Source organism: Rhipicephalus microplus, chromosome 9 (genome assembly GCF_043290135.1).
Source record: "Rhipicephalus microplus isolate Deutch F79 chromosome 9, USDA_Rmic, whole genome shotgun sequence".
Taxonomy (NCBI): Eukaryota; Metazoa; Arthropoda; class Arachnida; order Ixodida; family Ixodidae; genus Rhipicephalus; species Rhipicephalus microplus.
The window spans coordinates 82,251,886-82,279,877 of record NC_134708.1 but is presented as its reverse complement, the minus strand read 5'-3'; the positions used below and the strand labels follow the sequence as shown (position 1 = coordinate 82,279,877).

General features: G+C 46.9%; 1 protein-coding gene across 2 annotated transcripts; it reads left to right on the top strand.

Annotated features, from left to right (window-relative positions):
- Positions 1-342: 342 nt before the first annotated feature.
- On the top strand, positions 343-24,400 carry LOC142771957 (uncharacterized). Of its 2 annotated transcripts, XM_075873967.1 has the most exons (6): positions 343-585; positions 671-767; positions 15,235-16,467; positions 17,271-17,381; positions 19,512-19,631; positions 21,897-24,400. In XM_075873967.1, the coding sequence occupies exons 3-5, from the start codon at positions 16,369-16,371 to the stop codon at positions 19,593-19,595; spliced, it is 294 nt and encodes a 97-aa protein (XP_075730082.1). In that variant the 5' UTR covers positions 343-585; positions 671-767; positions 15,235-16,368; the 3' UTR covers positions 19,596-19,631; positions 21,897-24,400. The 2 variants fall into 2 exon arrangements, with proteins under 2 accessions (XP_075730082.1, XP_075730081.1); XM_075873966.1 differs by lacking the exon at positions 15,235-16,467 and having other exon boundaries at positions 346-585.
- The last annotated feature ends 3,592 nt before the right edge of the window (positions 24,401-27,992 follow it).

Genomic DNA, 27,992 nt, shown 5'->3' with positions numbered 1-27,992 from the left:
GCGAAACATCTGTGCGCAGTACCATCTACAAAAAGTACACAGCGCGCATATGGTAAAAAAAAATGCTACAACACCGTGCAGAGACTGACATTTAACCACCGATCAATCAAAGAATACGACAGAGCAAAGTGTTATTAAGAAGAAAATAAAACACTGCGAACCAAATTAAATCAGATAGTCACAACACCAAAAAAGCGGTTAATCGACAATGTCGACAGCATGAGAACAAACCAAAGCATCTGTGATCAAAAAGGTTAGGGCTCAAGAACAAAAGTAAACAGGGCACAACACTGTAAAAACACTGACATTTACCCACCCATGAATAAAAGCATATGGCAGAACGAAAGGTTAACAAGAACGAAAACTAGCAGTTAGTGTACGAATACAACCGATGAGCGAAGAAATGGGACGCAAACGAATATGCGCCAGATCTCGCTGCTGGCTTTCACGGGTGCGGAGCGGGCGGAGACTGGAGAGCCTGCGGTGCGCGCTGCGTACAGGGAGTCAGCCCAGGCAACGGACCAACAACCACTGGGCTGCTTGAGGGGAGAAGGCAGACACGAAGAAAGGTGGAGGGCGAGACAGGTGAGAGATGGTTGCGAGCTAAAGCCCAGGTAGGGTGTTCCATGACAGTTCTGTGTAATGCCACACATGGTTTAAATATATGCAGAGCGCACTCACAATGACTGTCAGTGGAAGCAACAGCTCGCGCTGACGCTGTCGACGAGGGACGTGGCGATGTCGCCGACGGCCAATTTCAGCGTTTGGTGAGGCATCTAAGGCGTTCACTTTAACACTGCACCAGAAGTAGTACATCATTTATATTTGTTACGTGTGAACAGCAGTGGTTGTTTCGTGAACTTGTTAGAGGTAAAAAATGGTATTTCATAAGTTCGCTTCGTGTACGTATCTGATTATAACATACGAGCCCCGCCTGGTGTCGGCTGCTGACCCGCAGGCTGCTGACCTGGCACGTATAAGTTAGGTTCCTAAACGATGCACTCACCCAGTGACTCGAAGGCATGCCCGCTTTGCAAAGCTGGCCTCACATCGAGAGTCCGCCAGTTGATGTGAATTTCCGCACTCCAGTTTTGTTTATTCGTAACAGCAGTGTGGTATCTCTGAAGTTTCGCGATCACATTTTTTTTTATCGTTCTTCTGCGTGGATTCTAATCGTACAAACCAGTACCGCGGACTCTAGCCAGTCGGCGCATAAAGTCAAGCAGAAAACATAACCGTGTACTGCTTATATATATAAAAAAAGAAACAGCCCCCGCAGAAGTGAAACCCGAGTGAAAGATGGCGACGTATTGTACAATTTACGGCACCATGTCCACGGTGTTAAAGCGGACATCGAATCGAACAAACATCGAATGATACAACTAGGACTTTCAACTTCGAGTCGAAAATGTCGGCCTGATGTTCTGACTTGTGATACTATGCAACCATGTCTTTTGTCGAGCTTCCGGACGTCACTAGACTTATTTTGACATCAGAAGGCGCAACAGCCGCCCACGACAACCAACGGCAATGTCATTCTTGGGTGAAAAGTATTTCACAGCACAATACGCAAAGAAGGACAAGTGCGTATATCCGTCAAAACAGATGCGCTGTACTCCATGTCCGCGCTTCGAGAGCAAAGATGGTAGTCGCTCACGACTGTAAACAAACGAACGCTGTGAGCGGTCCCACGTGACGACATCTGGCCAATACTGACGCTGCGCCAGTCTCGCAGAGGTCGGAGGAGGAAAAAAAGGGCAAGATGGAAAGTTGGGCGAGTTTGTGATGATTCATTGTGGCAGATGGCGCGCGTTCGAGTGAACCTGTAGCTTTGGTCGCTGCGCTTGTTTAGCAGCGGTGCAGGCGCTTAAAATTGATTGGTCGTTTTGTTATGTTTTTGCACCAGCGCGCATATATGTTGCAGATAGCTTCGCCCGATGGCGACGGCGGAGTGCCGGCTTGCGGCTGTTCCGGTTGAGCGGCTCCTTAGAAAAAGGACGCGAACAACTATGCGATTGGTCGCGCTGTTCAAAAATTACGATGGGAGCTGACAGATGGAATCGCGTAGTGGGATAAGCAGGATGAACAGCGGAAGTTGTCTTAGACAGGCTAGCCGACGTTTCGATAGGAGGAGCTATCTTTGTCAAAGGCTCCTTGTTATGATAAGTCGTCCAATCGAAACGTCGGCCAGCCTGTCTGAGGCACTTCCATTGTTCATGACAAGGCGCCTTTGACAAAGATAGGTCTTCTTATCAAAACGCCGGCCAGCCTGTCTCAGGCACTTCAACTGTTCATCATGCTTATTCCACTGATCGCGCTATTGGCTTTTATGAATGACCGTAAGGCGGAGCAACGTTTTAGAACCAGTTGAGTTTTGCTTTCGCAGTTCCGCTTGCGAGCCGGCACACACAGCTGACGCCTGAACGCGTAAGTGGCGCACATGCCGCAGTGAGATTAGGCGCAAGGAGTAGCCGCTTGCTACGCATTGCGTGTTTCTCCGTGATCGCTTTCTCCGCACTCCGTGGGAAATTCGTGAACGCGTGAAAGGAGGGGGGAGTAATTTTTGAAAAGAAGAGAAAAGTGAGCCCCGTAACTCTCTCTCAGTGGGAGGACACCTCAACAGTAGCTCACGAGGGATGGGGGTAGAGAAGGGAATAAACAGATAGGATTAAAAGGTAGAGAGATAGAAAGAGAGGAAGGAGAGAGCGAAGTGGTGGGACAGGGAGCGACGGAGAGGAGAAGACAGAAAAGAAGGACACAGTTGCAGAAGTCCGAGGACGGGGCACCATTGGCAAGAGCTCTTGTCGGCGACAGGAGATGGAGTAGGGCTAATCCAGTCGGCCAGAGCTACGCTGTCGTCGTCGTAGGGAACCGACGGCAGGAGGTGGCGTAGGACCAACCCAGTCAGCCAGAGCTACGCTGTCGTCGGATATCGCGAAGGCACAACCGGTCGGTACGAAATCCAGCGAGCGAGTCTGTGAACGCGTGAGGCATGATGCAAGATGTGTAGTGTGCACGTATCCCGAAGGAGTACGGTTACTAGCACGGGTCCAGTCTTAGCGAGCCGCAGGGCACGCGTTAACCGTCGCCGTGGCGAGAACACGTATGGTACTGCAAAAGGCTGCAACACTTTATTGTCTGCGGCAACACCAAAACGCTGTACAGCCCGTCGCAAAAGGCGCGGCGGGAAAGTAAATGGGCTTATCCATGCCGCGGACGAGAAGTACTACACAGGGTGCCGAGAGCACGTCTCCGTGGTAAAAGTGATTCACGGGGACACCGGGACAAAAGGCACGGTTGCTCGAGCGAGGGCAAAGAACTTGCGTTGGCTTCGGAGAGATACTGGTAGGTGTAGCTTGGCCCCGCACTAGGACACTGCACCGCTCTTCGGCCTAGCATTCGCAAACGGGCAACAGAAGGTGAGCGTTCACCGCAGGCGCCGTTGGCGAAGTCCGACGAGCCCCAAACAATAGGAGTCGACGGACGGAAAAGAAATGCGTGCTCACCCTCAGTCGTTCCGGAGAGAGCTTAATCACTCCCGACGCGCACACGCGCAACGTCCAGACCTTGCGCACGGCGCCACAGTCGACATTCGCTACTGGGTGAGAGGAGGTTACGTCACTTCCCTCTCTCCCAGCGCGGCAGACCACGGAGAAGGGGAGGGTCATGTCGGGACATGAGAACGGCAGAAATAGGCGGTGGGCTAGCCTCGATTCCTACAGATGGAACTGCAGCTTCGCTAATTCTTGCGTCGGCCGTCGCGTCAACTTCAGACAGCAAGCGTCTGTTGGGAGCTACGATCGACACTGACGTGGTTCTAAAAACGCTATAGGGTGGAAAGTGATGATGCGGCGGGGAAATCTTTTTGGGGCGAAGCTCTTGAAGGCGTGGGTCTGTCCATGCATGTCTTTTTAAAGACGACAGTCTTTCTTGGGGACCTACGAACAAAAAAAACTTTGGTCTGTCTATCTGTCCATTTGTCTGTTTGTCCACCCCTAACGGTACCGGGCACTTCAAATGTTTTTTTTTTTTTTGAAAGACGATCGACGCAAAAAATTTGGTCTGTCTGTCTGTGCATTCGTGGCACGATCACCACCGTCGTGTCCATTTGTGGCACGACGGAGGTGGCACCAACCCGTCGCCTTGCGTTCTACACCTTATCACCTCTGAGACGGGCCAGAGCCCCGCATTTAGTTTTCCAAGATAACTGCCAGATAGCGCTAATGTCTCACGTGTGACGTGACTTGGTGCGCTCGTTGGCCTCCGCTGCACGCTCGAGGCTCTCTAACTCAGCACCCCCAGAATATCATTCACCGATTTTCTTGTGCAGAACACCAAATTAAAGTTCTGTTCAATCTCTCCAGACGCAATACTATCGTCTTTCGACGACATTTGCAAATTAACATGCAGATACGTGGCCGACTTTTTTGTGACCTGTTCGTATATAACCACCTAGTTGTATGACTCACTCAGCAGGTAGCGCTAGTGTGAGTGACAGACGGACGGACACACGAACGGACAGACAGACGCATGGACGGACGGAAGCACGGACGGATGGATCCCATTGGCAATCACTGCATCGTGCAGCACATGCTTTCCAAATGCGCACCCAGATGTATCCATATGCAACCTACCACGATCCGAGGGACGTGCATAGACTTCGTGGTTGCAAACTTCCCACTACAGCCAATACAAGAACCATTCTCGCTTCATTTCACGCTCCATAAAGCCGAAATAATGAAGGAACCTCGCAGTACTGCCGCCATGAGAACGAAAAAATTAAAATAACAAACGAATAATCGAAACAGCATATGAACAAGAACAAAATAAAAGTTGATTTCTATAATATACGCAGTCTTACGTCTTCCTGATGATGTAATGGGCTAACTTTTCACGGGAGAGTCACGGTTTACTCGTGATCTTCCCGTCTCGAGGTTCACCCACTTATTATTCATTCCGTGGATATAGCACGATTTTTCTGTTTCATATTTTTACAGATGTTTTATTGGTACATTAGAGCAATAAACTCGACAAGCTTTGTTTAAAGACAGCTTTTATTTAAGTAGAGACGTTAGGTGTGTGTGTGGCAAATTGTAAGGTCTCGAAGTGGAGAGAAAGCTAAGCTCTTGGAGTGAACGGACACAGCAGGCGCGGTCGAAACGTACTAAACAACACTCAATTATTTAACTGCTTTTAGATCAACAATATCGTCAGCCAAATTATTATACGTACTGTGATCCACGCGCTAAACAACTTTACACAATATTGTCACGTGTTTGCTCAAGAAAGACGATGACAGTTGTGCATGTGCCATGAAGGACTACGAAATGGACGAAAAAGAACTCGCTTGCGCGTTCTAATTAAAAAGATCGACCTGCTTCTGGTGCCTTAATCTTTGTGGCAAGACATTTGTTTTGACGTCGTGACAATATTACACAACATTCAAAAACACAACAAGCACAAGAACACGCTCAGGGTGGCTTCGCCAACGCTTGGCCTATCACGAGGGCCCCTGGTGCGCAACCCACGGTGCCGCGCACACACGCTAGACACAACCGTTCGCGCCAACCGCCACGTGCCCAAGATACCCGCTCATCTTTCCCTTGCTGCCACCAAGGCTTTCTGCCAGGCGTCACTGCCAGCGCTACCGCATTAACAACAACCATACTGATGACGGTGATAATCGCTCGCGAGCACAACGCCTCCTACCACTCAATGCTTGTGACCCCCTAAATGCGACCTATGTGCGAGACACGCGCGCTACGTGGCGCAAACAACTTTACAGGTGGCTTTAGCTACCCCCACATCTTCCCAACCTTAATTAAAGCCATATTAAAAAAAAGCATAAAAAAATCCGCTACACAAGCTCTAACAAAACATGACAACCCATGTCCCTAAAGAATGTCCGTGCACCACGACACCGCCGCCGGTCGATACTGCTGCACTGTCCGGCTCAACGATTTCACATCAGTACCGGCCTCGCAATGACAACGTTGCCGTCGGCGCGAAAAACCACTATTCGCTTTGACACGTCTTCTGGTTGCGACCAGCCCTCACGAGGGCGCCGGACTGCAGGCAGTTGCGCAGCTCCTAGTCATCTCCATCGTTCGACCTCACGACCGCATCCCTGGCCAGCGGCGCTCATGACGATGTGCACAAGACAGCCAGTCGCGGGTTACACCACTCGCGCTGCGTACATTCCCAAACACTCGACAGAACAATGTAGTAGGGCAAAGGGAAAGTAGCTTCGAGCTCCTCGCCGACGTGGTACGATGGTCAGTACGGAGCTAATACATCGGTGGCGGCTGAGACGCCCAGCTAAAATGAAACAAGAATCATTTTTCCTAACTCGTGCATCGCAAGCTAAAAAAAAGTGAGGGAGCACAGTGCAATACTTCAACGCCACGAATCACCTAGTTCTGCCTCGTGCGAAAAGCGGCTGCATAGAGCCTCAGACCTAATGAGCCGCTTGACAACAACCGGAATCCACCCAGCACACAGCCTAGGCGCAGAAGAGGCAGCCGCAAAAAGACGTCCACTCTGTAAGGTCACCCTACTCGCTCGCTGCACACAGCAGCTTACCAAGCGATCGGCGCCCACCGTCCCGGATGGTGTCACGGCGCCTCGGCGTCGAGCCGCAAGACAAGACAGCAACGACACCCGGCTCCCTGAGCCCAAAGAGATAGACGAAGCTATTTACAGAGAATCGGACCAACCAAGTGGCTTCCATACTCACTCGCTTCGAGCTTGGCCTACAATCCACGTGCTTTAAGCTTTGCTCACCGCAAGATGCAGACCGCATGGCTCTCGTACCAACTCAACAACGTTCTTGAACCACACCCCCACCACCACCAAAAACAACAACAACAAAAAAAAACACTTGCGGGCAGAAAAAAAATCAATGTGCCAACAAGTTCAAACAAGTCTCAACAAATGATCTCGCTCTCAACAAAGCACACCGCCGACGCTAGCAATGGAGGTCTCCTTAGGCCTACTCTACCCCGGCTCAAACAAAAGCTTGTACCGAACTGCGAAAACTGTCGTCCGATGCTCCAAGAGCCCTACGTTGAGTACCAGTGTGGGGTCTCGAAGTGGAGAGAAAGACAAGCTCTTAGAGTGAACGAAGACAACAGACGTGGTAGTAATGAACCCAACAGCACTCATTTATGTAACTGCTTTTAACTCGACGATATCGTCTGCCGGCATATACGTATTGTGATCAACACGCTAAACAACCTTACACAATATTGCACAACATTCAAAAAGAAAACAAACACAAGAACACACTCAAGACGGCTTCGCCAACGCTTGACCTACAACCAGGGTCCCCGGCGCGCAACCTGCGGTGCCGCGCACCGGGGACCCATGCTAGACACAACCGTTCGCGCCAACCGCCAAGGAGACCCACTCATCTCTCCCTTGTCGCTACCAAGGCTTGCCACCAGGCGTTTTTGCCGGCGCTACCGTTCTAACAACCGCAGTGGTGATGGTGATAATCGCTCGCGAGCACAACGCCACCTACCGCTCAACAGGTGTGACCCTCTAAATAAGGCCTATGTGCGCGACACGTGCACTACGTGGTGCAAACAACATTACAGGGGGTGATAACACCCCCCAAAATTAAGAAATGTATATATTTATTTGCAAAAGTACTATATATTTATGGCTGGAATGTGATGTGATTAATACATCGCTTATGAAACAATTAAGAAGGGTATTTTCGGTTTACAGTTAAGAATTCCCTTAACATACGCGTAAATATAGGCACACAAACATGTTGGTATTATCATGAAACCACAATGGTACTGACAATACTAGGAATCAGGCTCCTCAATCTGCTTTTAGCAGTGGAGGACCTTAATATAGCCACCATAGCACATTCGAGAGTTTGGAGAAAAAATAGACACAAGATTTAATTATAAGCTTGACATGTGAATGTACCAAATGCATTGCGATGTTTATTCTCGCATTTTTTTGTTTCATATTTCTATTTTGTTGTTGTTCAGATAAAATTCTGCATCTTCTATGTATTTCCTTATTTTCCTGCAGGTTCATCAACTACGATATGCCAGAAAACGTGACACAGCATCAAAGGAGCAGGGCTCTTTGCATATTTGTACCCGAACACGTCTACTGACATTGCAGCAATGCAGTTTTTCTTGTGACCTTATTATACAATTGTAAAGAGGTTTATTGGGCGAACCAAACGGGCAGGTGGGAGATTGGAGATAGCGACAGGACGAGGAAGATGGAGGAGCTCGAGCGCCGATCTCGTGGTGCCTTACTCTGCGATGATGCTTGCTGTTTCATTTTGTTATCATCATTCCTTCATTATAATTGCCCCCGTCGAGAAAGATCAAGTCATCCTGGCGATCTAACAAGTAGGAACGAGCGGGTCGAAGTACGGCTTCAAGCGGTCCACGTGAACAATATCGTGTCCACGCCGACGATGGTCACCGGGTGGCGTAAGTGGTTCGATGGCGTAATTGACGGGCGATGTGCGCTCTACCACGCGGTATGGGCCATGGTAACTTGAAAGTAGCTTGGTAGACAAACCAGGTGCACAGGGTGGTACATACAGCCATACAAGGGTTCCAGGGGCGAACTTGGCGGCAGGAGGGTGGTCGTCATCGCGGGCCTTTTTCTGGCGTTGCTGGTCAGCCATAGTAAACTGCTTCGCTAGTTGGCGGCATTCTTCGGCGTGACGGGCGGCTTCAGGCACGGTCGTGCACTCAGATACATCTGGTGCGTATGGCAGCAAAGTGTCAATTGTGTGCGATGGTTGACGTCCGTATAGAAGGTAGAATGGAGAAAAGCCGGTGGTGACTTGGGTAGCGGTGTTGTACGCGTAGGTCGCAAACGGAAGAACCAGGTCCCAGTTCGTTTGGTCAGATGCCACATGCGTCGCGAGCATGTCACCCAGGGTCCGATTAAACCGCTCAGTCAGGCCATTCGTCTGAGGGTGGTAAGCAGTACTCATCCGGTGTACAATATGGCACTGACGGAGAAGTGCTTGGATTACGTCGGATAGAAATACACGGCCCCGGTCACTGAGGAGCTCGCGAGGAGGGCCGTGACGCAACACAAACCGATGGAGGATGAAAGATGCGACGTCCTGAGCGGTCGCCGTAGGAAGAGCAGCGGTTTCGGCGTACCGTGTCAGGTGATCTACAGCAACGATAGCCCACCGGTTACCTGCTGTGGTCAATGGCAGTGGTCCATAAAGGTCGATTCCGACGCGATCGAATGGGTGGTCAGGGCACGCAAGCGGCTGTAGTGGAGCTGCTCCTGCATTCGGTGGCTGTTTTCGTCGCTGACACTCGTGGCAGCCGCGAATAAACTGTCGAACAAAAGTAAACATCCCACGCCAGTAGTACCGCTTCCTTAAACGCTCGTAGGTCTTGAAGACACCGGCGTGAGCGCATTGCGGGTCGGAGTGAAATGATGCACAGATTGTAGAGCGCAGCTTTCGGGGAATAACGAGCAGCCACTTCCTGCCATCTGGTGAGTAATTGCGCCGGTACAAGAGGCCACTTCGAATGGTGAAGTGCGAAGCCTGGCGTCGCATTGCTCGAGTGATGGGAAGTGTCGGTACCCCAGATAAGACGTCCAGAAGCGAAGTTATCCATGGATCGTCGCGCTGTGCAGAGGTCATTGTGTCGATGTCAAGAGCGGACAGCGCGTGTTCCATAGAAGATATAGAGGCAGCCTCAGTCGACAGTGGTGATCGCGAGAGCGCATCAGCATCAGCATGTTGGCGGCCGGAACGGTACACGACGCGGATGTCATACTCTTGAAGTCGCAGAGCCCAACGAGCAAGGCGACCTGATGGATCCTTCAGCGACGACAACCAACATAAGGCATGATGGTCTGTAACTACAGCAAAGGTGCGGCCATATAAGTATGGGCGAAATTTCACAATTGCCCAAAGTATGGCTAAGCACTCTTTTTCGGTAACACTGTAGTTTACCTCAGCCTTGTTGAGCGTTCTGCTGGCGTAGGCGACGACATACTCAGGGGATCCAGGCTTGCGTTGAGCGAGAACTGCACCGAGACCGACACCGCTGGCGTCTGTATGGATTTCAGTTGCAGCCGTGGGATCATAGTGGCGCAATATAGGCGGTGATGTCAGGAGACGGCGAAGAGTGGTAAATGCGTGATCACATTCGGAAGACCATGATGAGATGTCGTTGGCACTGCTTAAAAGTTGGGTCAAAGGGGCAATTATGGAGGCAAAGTTGCGCACAAACCGACGAAAGTAGGAGCACAATCCTACGAAGCTGCGTAACTGTTTTACAGTCGTTGGTTTGGGGAATTCTGCAACAGCGCGTAGTTTAGCCGGGTCGGGAAGAACACCATCCTTTGATACGACGTGACCGAGAATGGTGAGCGTCCGAGCAGCGAAGTGGCATTTCTTTAGATTCAGTTGGAGCTGCGCATTCTTCAGACACGTGAGGACATGTTTCAGGCGTACAAGGTGTGTTGCGGAATCGGGTGCAAAGACGACGATATCGTCGAGGTAGCAGAGGCATATGTTCCATTTCAAACCCCGCAGAACCGAGTCCATCATGCGCTCGAATGTGGCCGGCGCATTGCAGAGGCCGAAGGGCATGACATTGAACTCATATAGCCCGTCCGGTGTCACGAATGCTGTTTTTGAACGATCACCATCTGCTAAGGGCACCTGCCAATACCCCGAACGCAAATCTAACGACGAAAAAAACTCGGCACCTTGTAAGCAATCAAGGGCGTCATCAATCCTGGGCAAAGGGTATACGTCTTTGCGAGTGATCTTATTTAAGCGCCTGTAATCAACGCAGAAGCGAATTTCACCATCCTTCTTCTTAACAAGAACGACAGGTGATGCCCACGGACTTTGGGAAGGTCGGATAACGTCGCGCTTGAGCATATCGTCAACGTGTTCGGTTATAACCTGACGTTCTGTGGCGGAAACACGGTATGGTCGCTGTCGTACTGGCGCGTTGGAACCTGTGTCGATGCGGTGGAAAAAACTGGGAGTTCGGCCAAGGGTAGGTTGAGCAACGTCAAAGGATTCACGAAACTGGTAGAGCAGCTGAAGGAGCTCAGAGCGTTCAGATGGCGATAGTCCGTCGGCAATCGATGAATCGAAAAGCTCGCAAGGTGGTGTATTGGAAGGGTTGAGGGCACTTATGGCGTCGTAGTCACCGGAACAATCTGGCGGCATGGTAAAAATTTGTTCTTTATCAATAGCATGCACGTGTCCAAGAGATTCACCTTGAAACAGTTCAACGGGATACGGAAGGGGATTGATGAGGCAAAGAGCACTGTTTCCTTCAGAAATAGAGAGGGTTGAATAAGGCAGAAGAAGTGATCTTCGACTAAGGAAGAGGCTTGATGGCTCAAAGAATGCAGCTTCGTTCCTAATGCCGTCACAGAACACGGGGAGCAACACAGCTGCTGTCGGAGGAATTTCAGTGCCTTCTTTGACGACGAGTTTGTGTACGGCGGGCTGAATGCGGCTGGTTGGTTGGTCGTAAAACGGGAAAAGTTCAAGCTCCGATCTTGCACAATCAATAACGGCATGGTTACGCGATAAAAAATCCCATCCAAGTATGATGTCGTGTGAGCATGACGACAGGACAATAAACTCAACAGTGTAGTGGTCATTCGCGATCATCAGTCGGACAGTACAGGCGGCTACAGGCTGAACCGGGTCCCCATTCGCTGTTTGCAAGGACATCATATTAAGAGGCGTCGTCACTTTACGGAGCTTACGGCAAAGTTTAGCGTCTATCACGGAAACGGCAGCACCAGTATCCACTAGAGCATATGCTCGAGTACCTTCTACAAAAACTTCGACAATATTCGACGGCAATGTCCGAGGACTTGAGCATTTCGACAGCGCAGTTCTTGCCTCCTGAACTGCGGCGGTTAGTTTCCCTCGTGTTCAGGAGCTGGCCGACGACGCATGGGTGACAGGGAAAGACGACGGGGTGAAGGTGAGCGACCAGACATAGTACGCGGACATTCCCGTGAAGACGAGCTTGACTGAGGGTCAGAATTTTCCAGACGGGATGGAGAAAGGTCCATGAAGCTGTTCTGTGTCCGGGCGTCTGGGTATCCCGGCACGCGACGACGGCAGTAACGGGCGATATGGCCAGGGCCGCCGCACGCAAAACAGATGGGCCGGTTATCGCGCGTTCTCCAAGTATTGGCGACGAGGGGACCAGTCCATGCGGCAGACGGGTGTGTCGAGGCTGTGGTGGCAATGGGAGGAACCCAGGCGGTGGATGGCTGAGTCGGGGCTGAGGTATATGGCAGTCCCTGGAACGACGGGAGGTGGTGTCGCTGCTGCCGCTTTAGTGCCTCAGCGTAAGTAAGAGGCGCGGTGACGGTGGGCTGTTGCAAGGGCACCGGCATAGCCTCGGAAATCTGCTCCTGGACCACATGTCGGAGCATGGGAGCCAATGGTGGTGGGTGTCGCAGTGGCTGTTGGTGCGAGAGCTCCTGGCGTTGAGCAAAAGGCAGCAGAGAGAGCTGCCGAGCCACTTCCTCTCGCACGAAGTCTTTCATTTGTGCGAGAAGGTTTGCCTTCTCGCACAAATTAGTTTGTTAACATGCTATTAACATGTTAACATGTTATTAGTCTGTTAACATGCTAGAATTTGAACATCTCTGGCCTGTGATTTAGGCGTCGTTTGGGTGGAAAATGCCAGACGTGCTTTACAAAAGTAGCCCCCCCCCAAAAAAAAAACGTAGGTCATAATTTTCATATTACGGCCTTTTATGAATGTGCGTGGAGCATCGCTTCAGGCCCAATAGCATGGTCATGTTATAAATATGTAAAAGAGCGCTCATGTCGAAATTGTTAAACATCAATTGGATTCATGTTACTCGAAACACTGTTTTGTGATGTTATCATAATACGGACAGCTGTGAACAGGTATTTGTACAGTTAGAATGCCACATTCATGTAAGAAACGGTCATGTAGGCATCTGTCCCCATTCGTCGAAGGTACACCCGCAGCCAGAAAGGGTGGCCTGGCCTCCCTCCCTAGAAATTCACACGAAGGGGGGTGTTTTACTGAGAAAAAAAGTCACAACTTTGCCGCAATGTGGAAACAATGAACGCGATAGCAGCGAATTGGGAGGTCCCGCGCAGAATGGCAAGTAGATCGAAACGTGCCCCGTGTTTCACACGCACAGATGACGCACGAAACGTATTTACAGGGACAGATGAGCACGAATAGGCGTATCAATTGTTGCTTTGCTATGTCTAAAAAGCACGCCCTTATCGTAAATGGAGACTGTGCAACGATTGCAGTGACCTTTGTGCGCCCGGTAACTACAACAGAATAATTTTGGTGAAAGCCCAAGGCCATCCAAGACGTTCGATTGTGCCCACCGTGAGATGAGTGCACGCGTGAGCATCGACCCTGCCCCCTCTCTGCGGAGCAAAGTACGCCCGTGTGGGAGATGAGAGCGCGCGCCACCGCGACGGGACGATTTGGCGACGCGCGCTCATTTCGCCATCTTGCTGGGAATGCTGAGAACAAATAGTACCCCCCCGAGATGTCCATCACCAGCGGTAAGTGGTAGATATAAATAGCTTGCCGTTTGAACACTGAAGGAGTTGCTCCTTCGTGACTAAGTGGCTAACGCCTCGCACTCACAATTCAGAGGTCCCACGTTCATTTCCGCGCGCCGGAGTCCTTCAGCCCCACACACTGACAGCAGGGAGAGGCGGCACCGTGACTCGAGGAGCACGAACAAATGACATGTAGATCTGAATAGCACTGGATATATATCAGTTGGACATACGCGAAGGGCAGTTTTTTTGTCGAGCTGGCACGTCAGAATCAGTTGGAACTGTAAATTTGTCTGTGAGCCTATAGTTTGACTTTGTCTTCAGCTTTTTTCCCACCATTTTGCTTCATGCGATGGCTCTAGTTTGTCATTTTCTTTGAATTCGTGGACACCTCCAAGCCTCATTTGTGGTAGCAGTGTGAATGAGAAATTATACTGTATTTGATCCGTGATACTGAAGGGGGCAGAGTTACAAAATATCTGCTTCTCTGCCCATTGATACATGTTCAGGAATACCTAAACAAAACTTATTCTTTGAATGCTTTTTAAAGTGACATTCCATATACTGTTCTAAAAGATTGCTGCGGTCTTTAGAGCAGCAAATAACTGCTTAAATGAAGTGATCTCGTATCATGCAAGCCTCTAAACATTGCGTGCGCATGTATATGCGCGGCTTGCACACAAACATTGTGTGCCTTTTGAACAGTGCTGGAGTGAAAAGTTTCACAATGTGAATCCACTTCAGTGTTTCAAGTGCACATCAGCCATTTATTTATTTTTATTTGAAAGAATTAGTTTTCACTTTGATGACTCATTGTTGCATCCTCCAATAGCTGACATTCGTTCTATTAGAGTGATTTACAGAAGTGGTCAAAATTTTGAAGTATTCAGGTTCAATAAAAAAAAGTCCACAAGTTGGTCATGTACCCAACCTTTACCTGGTGCTACAGTAACAAATTATGCGACCAACGCAATGTTCTAGATTTTCGTGGCAGCTTGGTTAAACAGGGCTGATATTCCAGGTCTTTCAACATCATGTAAAATTTTTTTCTAGCCTTGTCAAACTTTTAAATGTGGTTTGTTCTGTATGTTGTATAAAAAAGAGCTTTATCTCTTTTTTTTAGATGATATGTGATGCGTAAACAACATCAAGCCATCTATCTTGCCATTCTATGATTGCTGAGAGCATCATAGAGGTGGACAAAAAATTTTATTTAGATTCGTGGCCCCTGTGACAGGGTTCTTCATTAATGCAAGATCCCTGCACGCAAACATCGATACGGTCTTTGACTAGCAGGGGCCACCACAGCTTTACAAAGTTTCATTGGGGATCGGTGCGAGCGTCCCACATTCTAGGGGATAGTGTTTCTGTACTACGCAGATGCGCAGTTTTCATGAACATATGCTAGAAAACACTGCTTATCAACTTTCCATTATTCAGTGTGCTTAATCTTTGCATAATTACCTGAAAACAACTGTTAGTCTTGAGACAATGAACCATGAAGAATTGATGGAAAGTGTGCTCTAGTATAATATGGGTATCAATCAAAGCAGTGCAATCACTGATACCAGCACTTCATAGTTGGCAAATGTGATATCTAAAGGCGTTGTTGAACTTTTCTCCCGCTGCAGTATTTGTACTCAGTTGAACTGTCTTTCTTGCAGGCATCGTGACAAGATGGCACATTTGTAATGAAAACATCGACAAATTGTCTGCAAGACCAGTGGGACACAGTCTCTCGCTCACTGAAATTATTAGAAGCAACCGATGCTTCTGTAAACCTATGCATGCCACCATCTTGTGCATTTGCAGTGCACACACTACAGTAGTTGCCTCGTGAGAATTGGTAGCCTCCACATAAGATAACATTTTCACATAACAAGAGGAAGTTGAAAATGCAGCTTGTGGAATATGTGTAATGTATTTAAAAAAACATTTCATTGAGATTTTTGTGTTGGCATCCAATGTGCAAGTTGCAGGCTCTAGGCTATCTCAGTGAGAATGCAATCTACTCTTCGAAAGACATGGGTGTAAATGACTGAGAAAAAGGGTTCCTTTTCAGAACAGTGTACCACTTTTGTGTAAAATGTGTTTCTTCGTGATAATATGTTAACTAATGCATATCTCTGGAGATGATGACCCTGTATAGAGGCCGTCTCAGTAAGAATACAATTCATCACTTCGAGAGTCGTCGGTGTAAATGACCGACAAAAAGTGTTTGTCTTTGAGACTTGTGAATTAATGCTCGGCTCAGTGTATGTGGAGTTCGTAGCTGCGTATTGTCAAATCGTCTGGGCAAGGTACTCTAAAGAATTACTTCATGAATAGATTCCACAGATAGCAGGAAGATGCTTTCTTCCATGTTATTTAGCTTGTCGGTTATGGTGTCAGCGTTCAAAGCACACGGAGTAATTTTGAATGTTTTTTTAATGAACCGATTCTATTATTTGGTACATCAGTCCCTCTCTAAAAATTCATATTCACAGCTTGAGCGAACCAGTGTTGCATACGTTACAGATTTCGCTACTGTAGATGCCCGTGCAATCTTTCCACAGGGATGTTCTAGCATTTTATTAGCACTGATAATTTATGTGGGAGATCTGAATGGCTCCTTAAAGGTTACATATAATTTCGATGTTGAAATTTCTATAAGGTGCCATATTTAGAAGCTTTTTATTCAAAATAAATGAGGATCATGTCTGGTGGTCTAAATTTGCCCATATTCTTGGGTTTATTTATATTGAGGTTAATGCACCAAGTTGAAGAAGCTTATTGGTAGGTGTTTGGGACTAGGGTTCATGAGCTCGATGGGTGGAGCCCATGTTCAAGGCTCCACTGAGTTCTGCCGCCTGCCTGACCTGAACAAGAAGCGCAGGGTGTACCTCCAGTCACATCCGGTGAGCTGTGCTCCTCGTCTCTCGAAACTGCACAAATTTGTGGCCTCATGCGTCGACTTCTAGACAAATCTAAGTTCGAGCGAATCCAGGCAGCTTTCAAGATTAGCCTTGTCAGTGTTATCACATGAAAAGAAAGTTTTCCTTGGCAGTTGAGAAGAAGAAAATTTCAAAGTGAAACTCTCACTTATGTACTATGGTCTTACAAGCCTGTGCCAACATTTTTTTTCCCTCAAGACACATAAACAAAACTGATTTATAGACCCGCCAGTGTGATAGGGATTAGCACAATTTACGCACATTATTAGAATAGGTGAATGTTCATCTAATAGCCATTCGTCCCCATAAGTTAGTCCCCATTTCTTTTTTTTTTTGTTAGATTTCTTGGGCCTCCTACTTCAACCCACTTACTGTAACGGGATGTTATGACAGCAATAAACTTTTAGCAAATTCAAATGGTATACACTAGAGGTTTTCCTTTAGTCACTGCACTCGGCGCATTTTCAAGTGGTTAGAGTTGCGCCATCTACATTCAAATGAAACAATTTGCCTCAATTTTGTTCGAATAACGAGTTGTCGTCCACATTTTCTTTATTAACTTCGAAGATATATCTAGTTTTGGCTGCAGTATTTCTGTTAACATTCTCCTTCGAGTCGCACATTATATTATCAAGCTGCGTTGAACAATTAAATTTTAAAGATAGTTTGACTCTATTTTTTTCACGGTCATCATTGGTGTGGTTGAGTGGTACTTCCGCGGATAATTACAAGATCGTGCTGATATGCTCTTTTGGACACAACCGCAGGTGGTACGGCTGCAGCAAACAGTGTTGGTGCAGCAGGTGGCACAGTGTGGAGCCATTCAGACTCGGTGTATTGTCATGGACAAAACCACACAAGACCTTGGATTGGCACAGGTTTGTTTACTCAAATGCTTCGTCGTTCTTTTCTTCGATCCTTTCACGGGCTATCCCAAGTTCTCAGTAGCGCGGCGTTACTCCCCTTTCTAAAGAGCATCGTTTCGATGATGAACTATGGCGGTTTGAAAACTCCGACAAGGAGACGAAATTATGAGCAACGTGGTCAGCTTTGCACGCAGCGGGAGTAGTACAACTTCAACCGAGCTTCAACAATACCATCACTGCCAATTACGAGATATACTAAATCCCGGTGGGTTCCGGCACTGCTGCTGGTGCTTGGTAATTCCACGCGGAACGTTCCAGCCATATCGGGGACCACCTGAAATTTATTAAAAAAAAAGTCCTGCTGATTGATTACATTGAAAACAGTGATCTAATATTCCGGAGAGAAAAAAAAAATTGGTCATGCGGAAGCCTTACGAGTTTTGCAAAATATTGTCTGGGTGATGTTGGCCAGGAAATTATTGTGAGAGTTCTTGTTTTATTAACAAACTTGGTTTACACATTAAGAAAATGTGTATGGGGTGTCATGTGATTGAATATCAGTAATATTACAGCAGTATTTTTCTGCCATATAGTACGCATTCAGAAATATTTCCAAAATGTTCTGTGTTTGGATTTTTCCCATGCAAGATTTCCTCATGTATGAATATCTGGATGATCAAGATCTACTGTGCAGAACTTATATGTTTCTATAAAAATATTTACTTTTTCTAGTCTTTAAGACATAATATACCGTTTTTACAGGTGTATTAGATGTGGGTCAATAGTCTGATGTGTACGAAGTGAACCAGCACTTGTCTTGTGGAATCTGTTATATTGCGTATCTAGCGGTCATAACTGATCGTGTCACTATATCAAAGGGTGGCTTGCTTGAGATAACAGGAGTGTTCCGACTCACCTTTGGCATGTCCATATAAGACAGTATGCATCTGCTTTCATCACTGCAATGGAATAGCATGGGCATGCAGCACCCAGTGGTAAATGCAGAAAGTTCCCGGTTGAGATGACGGCCGGTGACCCGTGTGAGAGCCACGCCATCTCAAAGCTTCCTAAGCACGACTTCCTCCGCCATATAGTCGGATACAACTTAAAAAGTTCGGAGATGCATCACCACTGCCGATTGAAGTACGGCAGCCGATTGCCTCCGTGACTCAGGAAATACTTCCGCTCATCCACTTGGCAGTGTTTTTTGAAGGAAGAGGGGGAGGGGGGGGGATCACCAACAGTAAGGCTCATGACGTCGGTCTAGCGTGCACGCCCCATTGGTGCGTGTCTGCATGTCTGGCCTTCTAGGAGAAAATGCTGCAAACTTCTGAAGTTGTACCCGACTATACTAACGTGAATGGGGAGAGAGAGAGAAAGAAAAAAGTTTATTTTCAACACTGGGAGAGTCAGGAGACCAGCCCTGAGCCCCCGCTTTATCAGGCGGCGGCCAGATCTTGGGTCTTGCTGGTGTCTGTAACCAGCTGGACTGCCCAGAGTTGGTCATCCGGGCACGCGCTGGGTTGCATAGCCTCCCACTGCTCTGGCGTGGTTATCCTAAATGTACGATTGGCACTGTGTTTGATGGTGTGTGTCTCCGCGGGACATATGCCCAGATAATGTGGTAGAGGTTGGTGTGAGGCACCTCGCAAGCTCTGATGCATGCATGGTGGAATAATAATGCTTGTAAACCACCGTAAAATTTTTTTACTGGGTTGCTGTGAGTTGTATAGACAAATATACGTGAGAAATAGTTGCTATATATATATATATATATATATATATATATATATATATATATATATATATATATATATATATATATATATATATATATATATATATATATATATATATATAGGGAGAGAGAGAGAGGAGGAGGAAGGAAGGAAGGACGACAAAGAAAGAAATGGGAATAAACATGAAAAATATGGCATACCAAAAGAGAAAACAACTGAAGAAAAAATAAAATATAGCAGAGGAATAAAAGAGAAAAGTGGGAAAAACAGCAAAACAGCAACAGCTTGGACTACCTAGGCACCCATCACTTCCACTGCCTTTTTAGCATTGCGCCTCCTTGCGATACTTTTGACTGCTTGTGTAGAGAAGTAAAAACACGCCCGCTCTCTAATGCTGTTGCAGACACGACCTCTCATGGTGCCTTCTCAGGGGCCCGTGGAGACTCGACTGGTCACAAAGAATGGTGGTATCCAAATTCTGCAGTAGGCCATCAACAGGGATGGTCAGATGCAGCAGATTCAGGCGAGTGCAGTCTCATTCATCTCTTCCGGTCGGCACTGATGCTACTGCTGCTACGTTGCACAACAGCGTGCAGTACAATCGCAACAGCGACTTGAGCGCCAAAAAAAAAAAAAAAAGAGCCCGAAGTAACATGCACACGAGACGCTCGCCTCTCGGGCGAGTCTGTTCTTCCATGGTTGTTTTTGTGCTTACTTTACCATTTATAATGAAGAAAAGTGACAAAGCCAACTGTGGGGGGGAGGGGGGTTCAAACTTCCTCGAAAATTTTAGATTTTGCTTCACTATATATACATGCACACATAAAAATGCATGCACGAACATGCATAAAATATGATTGACCCCCTCTGCCTCTCCCCCTAAAACAATTGATGGCTATGCTCCTCTGATGAAGGTGCACTCGCAATTTCAAGGGCTACTAGCAGTGGCAACAAGTATCATCAACAGGAGAGTACTTAAGCTCTGTCAATGTATTGTCTAAAATTGTGTACATTAGGCTGTTTTACGTTATGTGAGTCCCTGGGCTCCCAAGTTTGTCAACCATGTGTAATAAATACTTAACTGCGCTGAAGAGCTTACTTGACCAGGCTTCTAAGTTTGCAGAAATAGTTCCATATATGTTCGTAGTTCATCACAAAGAGCAAGAGTTCTTACTCCAGTACCATCCAAACAACCGTAGAGTAGCAGACGAACAGGTTATTAGTAGTGCCACCAATAGTGAGCGGTTGAACGAGAGTGGGGACAGGCGCTCGCATGGGAATACCGCCATAACTGGGCAGTTCAGGAGTACAGTAGGTCTTGGTCACGTCGCACGCGACCATATTGAACTCCTCCATAAGCTGCTTCGAATCTAAAAACATGGTGAGTGCGCAAATACACGAGAAAAACTAACACAATGGCTGCGGCGGTATTCTAGGGTAAGCGCATTCGAGATATTTTGCAAGACTCAATAGTGCAGGCATGGGCAGGTCACACCGACATAAGCGCGGTCTGTAGATATGCGGAAGCGCCAGATACAAATAACCTTATTGAAGGCAAAACCCTGATATCAATTAAAAGAATCACCGTGAGCAACTCACTATAATAATGTCAATACTACTGTGTCTTATGTGTTAGACATGATGATGAGGCCCGCTGTGGAATAACTTTGCTAAGTGGCATTTTGCTTTTTACCGGCTGCCGTGGCCTTCGTGGCCTGGAATCGAACTTATCAACAAAAAACTAATCGAATTGTGGGTGCCTATTGTACTGTAAGAAAAGGTGAACTTTTTATTGTCATACCAGGAACATTACCGCTTCTGTTTTAATCATTTATCTGTAGCTTGAGACAAGCAAAAAAAATTACACATATCACCTCCTCCTACGGGCATCCATAGTGGGATGCGAAAGCAATGCGGAGGGTGCGCATCGAGTTTTCATTTCGCTTATGACTAGTGAGACGGTAGTTGTCGAGGCGCTTCAATTACCTCTTACCAACGCCGACGTTTACGTTCGGCTTCCCGTGCCTTCCTCTGCTCCGTGGCGGTGGCACTGCAACTAGCGATAACGTTGGTGTTGTTCATGGCGTTGGCGTTTCGCACACCGTTGCACAGAGAGAAAATAACAAAAGCACGGCGAAGGCGCGCTTTCACAGCCTCGCAGCTTCGAGATTTGCTTGCCGGCGTTGCCGTCTACATTCAGCTTCGTGAGCGTCCATATATCCATGTTGCAAAGGAGAATGCAATGCTTGCCGGCATCGCCATTCATGTTCAGCTTCGCGAGTGTCCGTATAGCGCCGTTGCGACGAAGATTGCAACGGGAGCGATCGCATAGCTGTGGCGGAGAGCAACGGGAGAGAAGAAAAAAAGCGAAGGAAGCGCTTACGCCACCGCCTCACGCTCCATGAGGAGAGAGTTCACCGCATGTGCAGTGTAGGTGCAGACGCCGCATAACAGACACTGCCCCGAGCAAGCTGCTTCCGCATCTAAAATGAACACAAACAGCGTAAGAAGCGATCACATCTTATGTGTACGTGCGCAAAGGCGGAGGTTCAAGAGTCCGTGTCATATTTCTAGTCACACATATGGACTGCAAAACGGGTTATGGGTGTCGTGTTTCTTTAAAGCATTTATGGGAATATTCTTTTCAAATTTCTATTTTTAAAAATTTTTCACTTTCATCAAACTCCCACCCCAGTGTAGAGGTGTGGTATACACACTGGCCTCCTCGTCTTGCTCGCCAGTATTGCTCCATCTTTTGCTCAACATGCATTTTATTCGATTGGCACAGACCCGGTCGCAGTATGCCACCGCACCCGCCACCCACGTCAGGCGGCCTCTCACAGGGGAAAACGTGTGCTGGAGTGTCCTGCGTGTGACTACACCACCACTAACGACACTAACCTGCGGCACCACCAGAGGCGACACACGGGCGAGCGTCCATACAAATGCGACTATTGCGGCAAGGCCTTCATCCAGAAGGGCAACTTGGTGGCACATATTCGCACCCACACTGGCGAGAGACCATACCGGTGCCACTACTGTCCTATGGACTTTGCGCAGCGAAGCAACTTTGCGAAGCACTTGCTCACGCACAGACGCGGGATGCGTTCATGATGGTGAACTTTCAAAGCCACACTCATGCATATGTTTGACTAGATGTGCATTGTGTTTATGTATTCCTACTCACGTGTTGCGTAGAAGTTGTATTGAATGAAGAAATTTGTAAAGTAGGTACTGGTTAGTGCCACTACTGTCCTATGGACTTTACGCAGCGAAGCAACTTTGCGAAGCACTTGCTCACGCACGGACGCGGGATGCGTTCATGATGGTGAACTTTCAAAGCCATCCTCATGCATATGTTTGACTAGGTGTGCATTGTGCTTATGTATTCCTATTCACGTGTTGCGTCGAAGTTGTATTGAATGAAAAAATTTGTAAAGTACTGGTTAGTTGATGCTTTGGTTCGAGTCAGTGAGCCACTCTCAGGTTTATCATTGAGTGTAAATCATGGCAGAGAGAATATATGCAGGCAGGAGAGAGGCTCACCTCATTTTGCATGTCGACAAAACGTAACTTTGCATCAACTTCCAGCAAATGCAACTATCTTTTCTAACAATGATTTCCTGCTACTGCAACTAAATTTTTGCAATGATTAGCGCCCTAACGAAGTAAATAAAATATGCCAAATAAGCTTTCTTAGCTACATCATGCTCTCTGATTTGTTTGTTTGACCAATCAAAAGTGCTGAATGTCTTCTTCACATTTGTTGTGCATTTCCTCACAGGCTTTCCTCCTGTTTGTGAGGAAAACTTTAGGCTACCTTAATTTTCCATTTAAAGGGCCCTGAAACACTTTTTCATGCAACCATGAAATGGATTCACTAAAAGAGCTTATTGCCTCACAAATTCGATGCTGCAAAAATTTTAAGAATTCGTCAAGTACGAGCGGAGTTGCAAAGATTTGTCGCACCCTGTAATCGCGTTCTCTTTTCTCTCATCCCGGTGAAAGCACTGGAGGCTAAGCAGGCAGGAATAGCAGAGACAAAAAAAAAAGAAGCATCACGTGTGCCTCGTGACCTTGAGCACTTTTTTTTTTTGTTCTTAGTATATGCGGCTCCTTTGGCTTTTTTCATGTAATCGCGCCAAGTCGCGGCCTCTCGCGGCGATCCCTGTAACGTCTGAGCGTTAGAGAGGATTGATTGATTGATGTGTGGGGTTTAACGTTTCAAAACCACCATAAAATTATGAGAGACGCCGTAACGAAGAGCTCCGGAAATTTTGACCACCTGGGGTTCTTTAACGTGCCCCCAAATCTGAGCACATGGGCCTACAGCATTTTCGCCATCATCAAAAATGCAGCCGCCGCAACCGGGATTCAATCCCGCGACCTGCGGGTCAGCAACCGAGTACCTCAGCCACTACACCATTACGGCAGGGCAAGCGTAGAAAGGAGACTGTAGTTGAGATATGCTCTGTCAGCATTTCTTCGGGGGTTGGCTGGAGGCGAATTCCGGTGTGTTCCTTGCCAAACATAATGTCGCTAGATGTTATCCCAGAGGTCTGAAACTCAGCTGACAAGCCCTATGGTAACGACATTTAGTCTCGCGAAAGCAAGAGTGTGCATATTTTTAGGTTGAAGTTAGGGGATGGGAGGGGAGTATAGTTTGAAAAAAAAATGTTAGCTAATCTTTGAAAGGCCTTTTCTGAACGGCATATTTCGTCAGGATTTGAGAAACATGCCGACATTGCTCTTCCCACCACCTTCTCTTTCCGCTTCCTCGCTGAGCGAGTCAGGGAGGAAATGTGGTATTTCGGAGCAGGAGGCCTTGGACATCTGCGGAAACACCCCTTGTAGCAAGAAACATTCAGAGAAAACCGTTCATCGGCCTTGCCCAGCAATTTCCTGCTTGGTGCAGACATCTGTCCATTACTGGACGAAAGCTTTTCACTGTACTTATTAGGAAAATTAAAAAATTAAGGAAGCTTTGCAGTAGTGGTGTCATGTTTGAAAAAAGCATGACACCATTTCTGTGATGTAAAAAAATATATATGTATGATAAATGTATTTATGTACGATTCCTTTTATTGGTGATGCTTTCTGCTACTACTTCTTTGTTCATAATGTTAGAGATTGCAATACTCTGCTATGTGACACTGTGTGTATTTCTTCAAGCGATAAATTTTACCATGCTATATGAATGTGTTTCTGCTTGTTTATATCATCTGTGCCCATCCTGCATGATGCTATGCCTTTCAGCTAAGTAGGTACTCATTGAATAAATGACGAAATGAATATGTTTTGTTGTTCCTAAGTGCTCAATTATTTGTTCGATTCCCCATAATCATGCCAGCCAATTCACAACCTACTGCACTATTCTACTTCTTTCACAAGGTGTGGGTAAAGAGCAGGCTGGATCACAATTTTTCGCATCCCGACTACAGAAAATTCTGCCTTCGTGTAAACGTGTGGTTGCGAAGCAGCGGTACAACAGATGATCCAACACAGGGGCCTAGGCACTTTCAAAACTGCCGCCGCAGGATATATGCCGACGCAATGTTGGATGCCGTTGACTTTCAGACACACACACGTCTGTTAAAACTTCGTGGACCAAGAACATTAGGCGCACTTCATCATTAGTCTGTCTGATGCTAAACAGGTGTTAAAAAAGCATCGTAAGTAAAGTTAAGAGGAAGAAATGAGCATGGGCATGTTGCATGTAGGCAACATAACTGCTGGTCTTTAAAAGTAACAAACTGGATTTCAAGAGAAAGCAAAGGCCAGAAGGGGAGGCAGACAGTTGTGTTTGCAGATGAGATTAAGAAGTTTGTGGAGATCATGTTGCTGCAGCAAACACAGGACTGGGTTAATTTGAAAAAATGGAGGTGGCTTTTAAACAGCAGTGGGTTCAGTCAGGCTGCTTATTAAGATGATGATGATGTTTATAGGCATATCATTCTCTCGCTTATGACGCAGGCTGTTCTTTCTTTCCATTGTTTCGAGATCGCTTGTGCAATCGATAATGAGTGGAAATTGTTTGACCGAGAGTCACAGAACGACACTCTAAAAGCCCGCCCACGCTGTGTGGTCTCCAGTCACACTAAGCGATACTATCATAGCATGCACTATGCAACAACTTAAGGTCGTGCCTGCTGTAGTGGCCCTTGTTTCCGATACTTGCAAGGTTGTAGACAAGAGAAAGCATAACGCAATTATAAGAAGGCACAAAAAATAACCAGTTCTTTTCCAGCAACCAGCTGTGATTTCATATGGGCCGTGTAGTATTTAATATCCAAAGAATTCTTCGAGCAACCAAGGTTTCTCCCACTACGATATTAAAATTCTTTCAGCAATAGTTTAGGACAAATAATGTACTCAGATGATTGGCCGCAATTTCTTGGAATGACATCCGAGAAAGTTGACAGCAAAGTCTCGGACGTATGCAGTGGAACGACTTTGATAACGCTGTGCAGGAGCGTCTGTAATCTGCTGCTCTGTGACATCTGTTAGCATTTACATGTCATTAGAAACCTGTCAGTGCGTTATCACTGGTACTCGCACAGCTCTGGTGTAAACTTGATTACCCCTGTCCTGCGCCTAATCTTCACAAAACATGACAGCCTGGAACAATCGCTAAGTTTCCAAACATTGCGTAGTGCTCTACAACAAGTGGTTGTGTTTTTGTGTTTAAGTGCAGGCCAGTTATATTAGAAGTAGTAAGTGAAATTTCCGACAGACCAGAACGCAAGATATTGAATAGGCTGCTTTTTATTGAAGCGAAAACGGCAATTGCGAGGACAAGGAACCTTGGGAGTGAGCATGTGGTTGTAAGCGATAGTAGCTACTGATAGAGTCACTGTATATGCTACCTTTAGGTAGCAGACTTACATAGGTCTGGCTAGCAACCACAGCTATGCGGTGAAGTCGCACTCCGTTATTGCAGGCAACTATGCCCAACGTGTTGGCAATTTAACGTGCCTGGCGTGTCGCAAATCGCTAATGAACATTGGCTGCCAATGACTAGTGTGAATGGACCTTTTTCAGAATAGGTACAGCGCCATGAGCAGCGAGAGCCAAAAGCAAATTTGGTGCCTTTCCGGTCGACACGATAGCGTGGGAGCCTGTGCGTTCCTTCGCATCCATGGTCACCTGGATGACGCGCCGGAACATTTCGGAGGTACGTACGAGCTACCACAAATGTTTCAGGACGGCACAATTGGGGTGTTTCCAGCACCCGTGGCAAGGCGCCCGTGAAAAGATCTGTTCAGTTCACTGCAGCGATGACGTCAAGAAATTCACAGAAGCCCGAGCATCAGCTTCTCCTTAAACGCTTGGAAGACAGATGTGCGATTCTGCTATCTAAAGGTAGCATATACAGTAACTCTATCTACTCCTGGTGGTGTCCTCTAAATAAGAAAACCAGCTCACAAATCCTTACGGGAACTTCGCATGCGAGGATAAGCCAATTCTTTGTTAATGAAAAGCCAACTTCTTGAACTACTCAATATTCGGTTCATAATATGTTCCAGCTACTTCTGCTTAATGTAGCCAGAGCACGGGCATAGCCGGAGTACTTCCTACGACGTTAAAGTATTGTTGTCTTCTAAAATCAATGTAAAGGATAGTTTGATATAGGCAGGCTCGGCAGTATATATATCAAGCTAGTGAAACAGCTGCGAGAGCACCGAGACCAAGTCCCGATGCCATGCATAGCAGCTCCTTTATATTATGGTCATACACTCATAATTCAAGCCATAAAAATTTGGTATACAGTAAAGTCCACTTATCATGATACTGTTTATAACAATATATCGGATCTAGAGATAAACAACGATGGCACCGTCCACTTTTGCATGCCTCCTTTCTAGGGTAAAATAAACCACTTATTACGATGCTCCAGTGCCGCGATATCTGGTAAAGCAAGCGAATCTGGTTAAGACGCACCGAAAATCTCTCTCCGCGCCCCCACAATGCAAAACTGTTTCAGACAGGAAAGCTTCGTTCAATGACGTCACGAGGAGGAAGCGGTTCCAGGAGAGGATTGCTTAATGCTCAACGACAAAGGGGTGCCGGAGTTGTGGTCAGCATGTATCGAAGATGGGTCGTGTCTGGACGACTTTCTTCATGCATACAATGTTGTGGAAACGTCAAAGTGGTTCGGTGAGGAGGAGATCATTGCGCATATACGTGCAGCGGATAGTGGTGAGAGCAACGACTTCTATGACGTAAGGTGAGTAGTAGTTGAAGGAGGCTCAGCGCATGGTACAGTCCCTCCAGAGACGAGTCTTCGCAAAGGACTTCTCACTCAGCTAGGTGGAGCACAACTAGATGCCCTTGAGAGAGATGCGCACCAGCTTCGCATGAAGCATTCAATCCTGACAGACTACGGGTTTTCTGCAAACAAGTACATAGTTCCACTACTTTACTTGCACGCAAATAAAATGTTTTTTGATCCCTCTTTCTTCACCCACGCATACTTATTATCGGTTATAAAAATGGGATTATTATGGCACTTATTGTTACAAGATAAAGTAAATGAAATGAAACAACCATAAGAGTGCTAAGTTGGAGGCAGCTAGACAGATGTGCTCAGAGTACCCAGGGTTTGCCAAGAAATGTTTCGCATTATAAATGACGTGGCACTTCAAATGTACAAGCCACAAATTTGAAAAAAAAAAAAAAAAAAGAGGCGACGATGCTTGTTTTGATTAAACAAGGTCAACTATAGTAATAGACGCTTATTTCTCAAAAATAAGCTCCTGAATGGGCCTTTCAGTATACGCACCAAGAAAACATGATAGAGTGTAAAGAATGTATATGCAACATTTATACATTTATACCTTATGTTTTGGGCTGCTTATAAAGTCATCATCAGGGACAAGCATTA

Coding starts and splice junctions, on each gene's coding strand:
- LOC142771957 (XM_075873966.1), top strand. CDS start 739: ATGTCGCCGACGGCCAATTTCAGCGTTTG. Junction 17,382..19,511: donor AAGACCTTGGATTGGCACAG/GTTTGTTTACTC, acceptor ATGCTGTTGCAG/ACACGACCTCTCATGGTGCC. Junction 19,632..21,896: donor GTCAGATGCAGCAGATTCAG/GCGAGTGCAGTC, acceptor CGATTGGCACAG/ACCCGGTCGCAGTATGCCAC.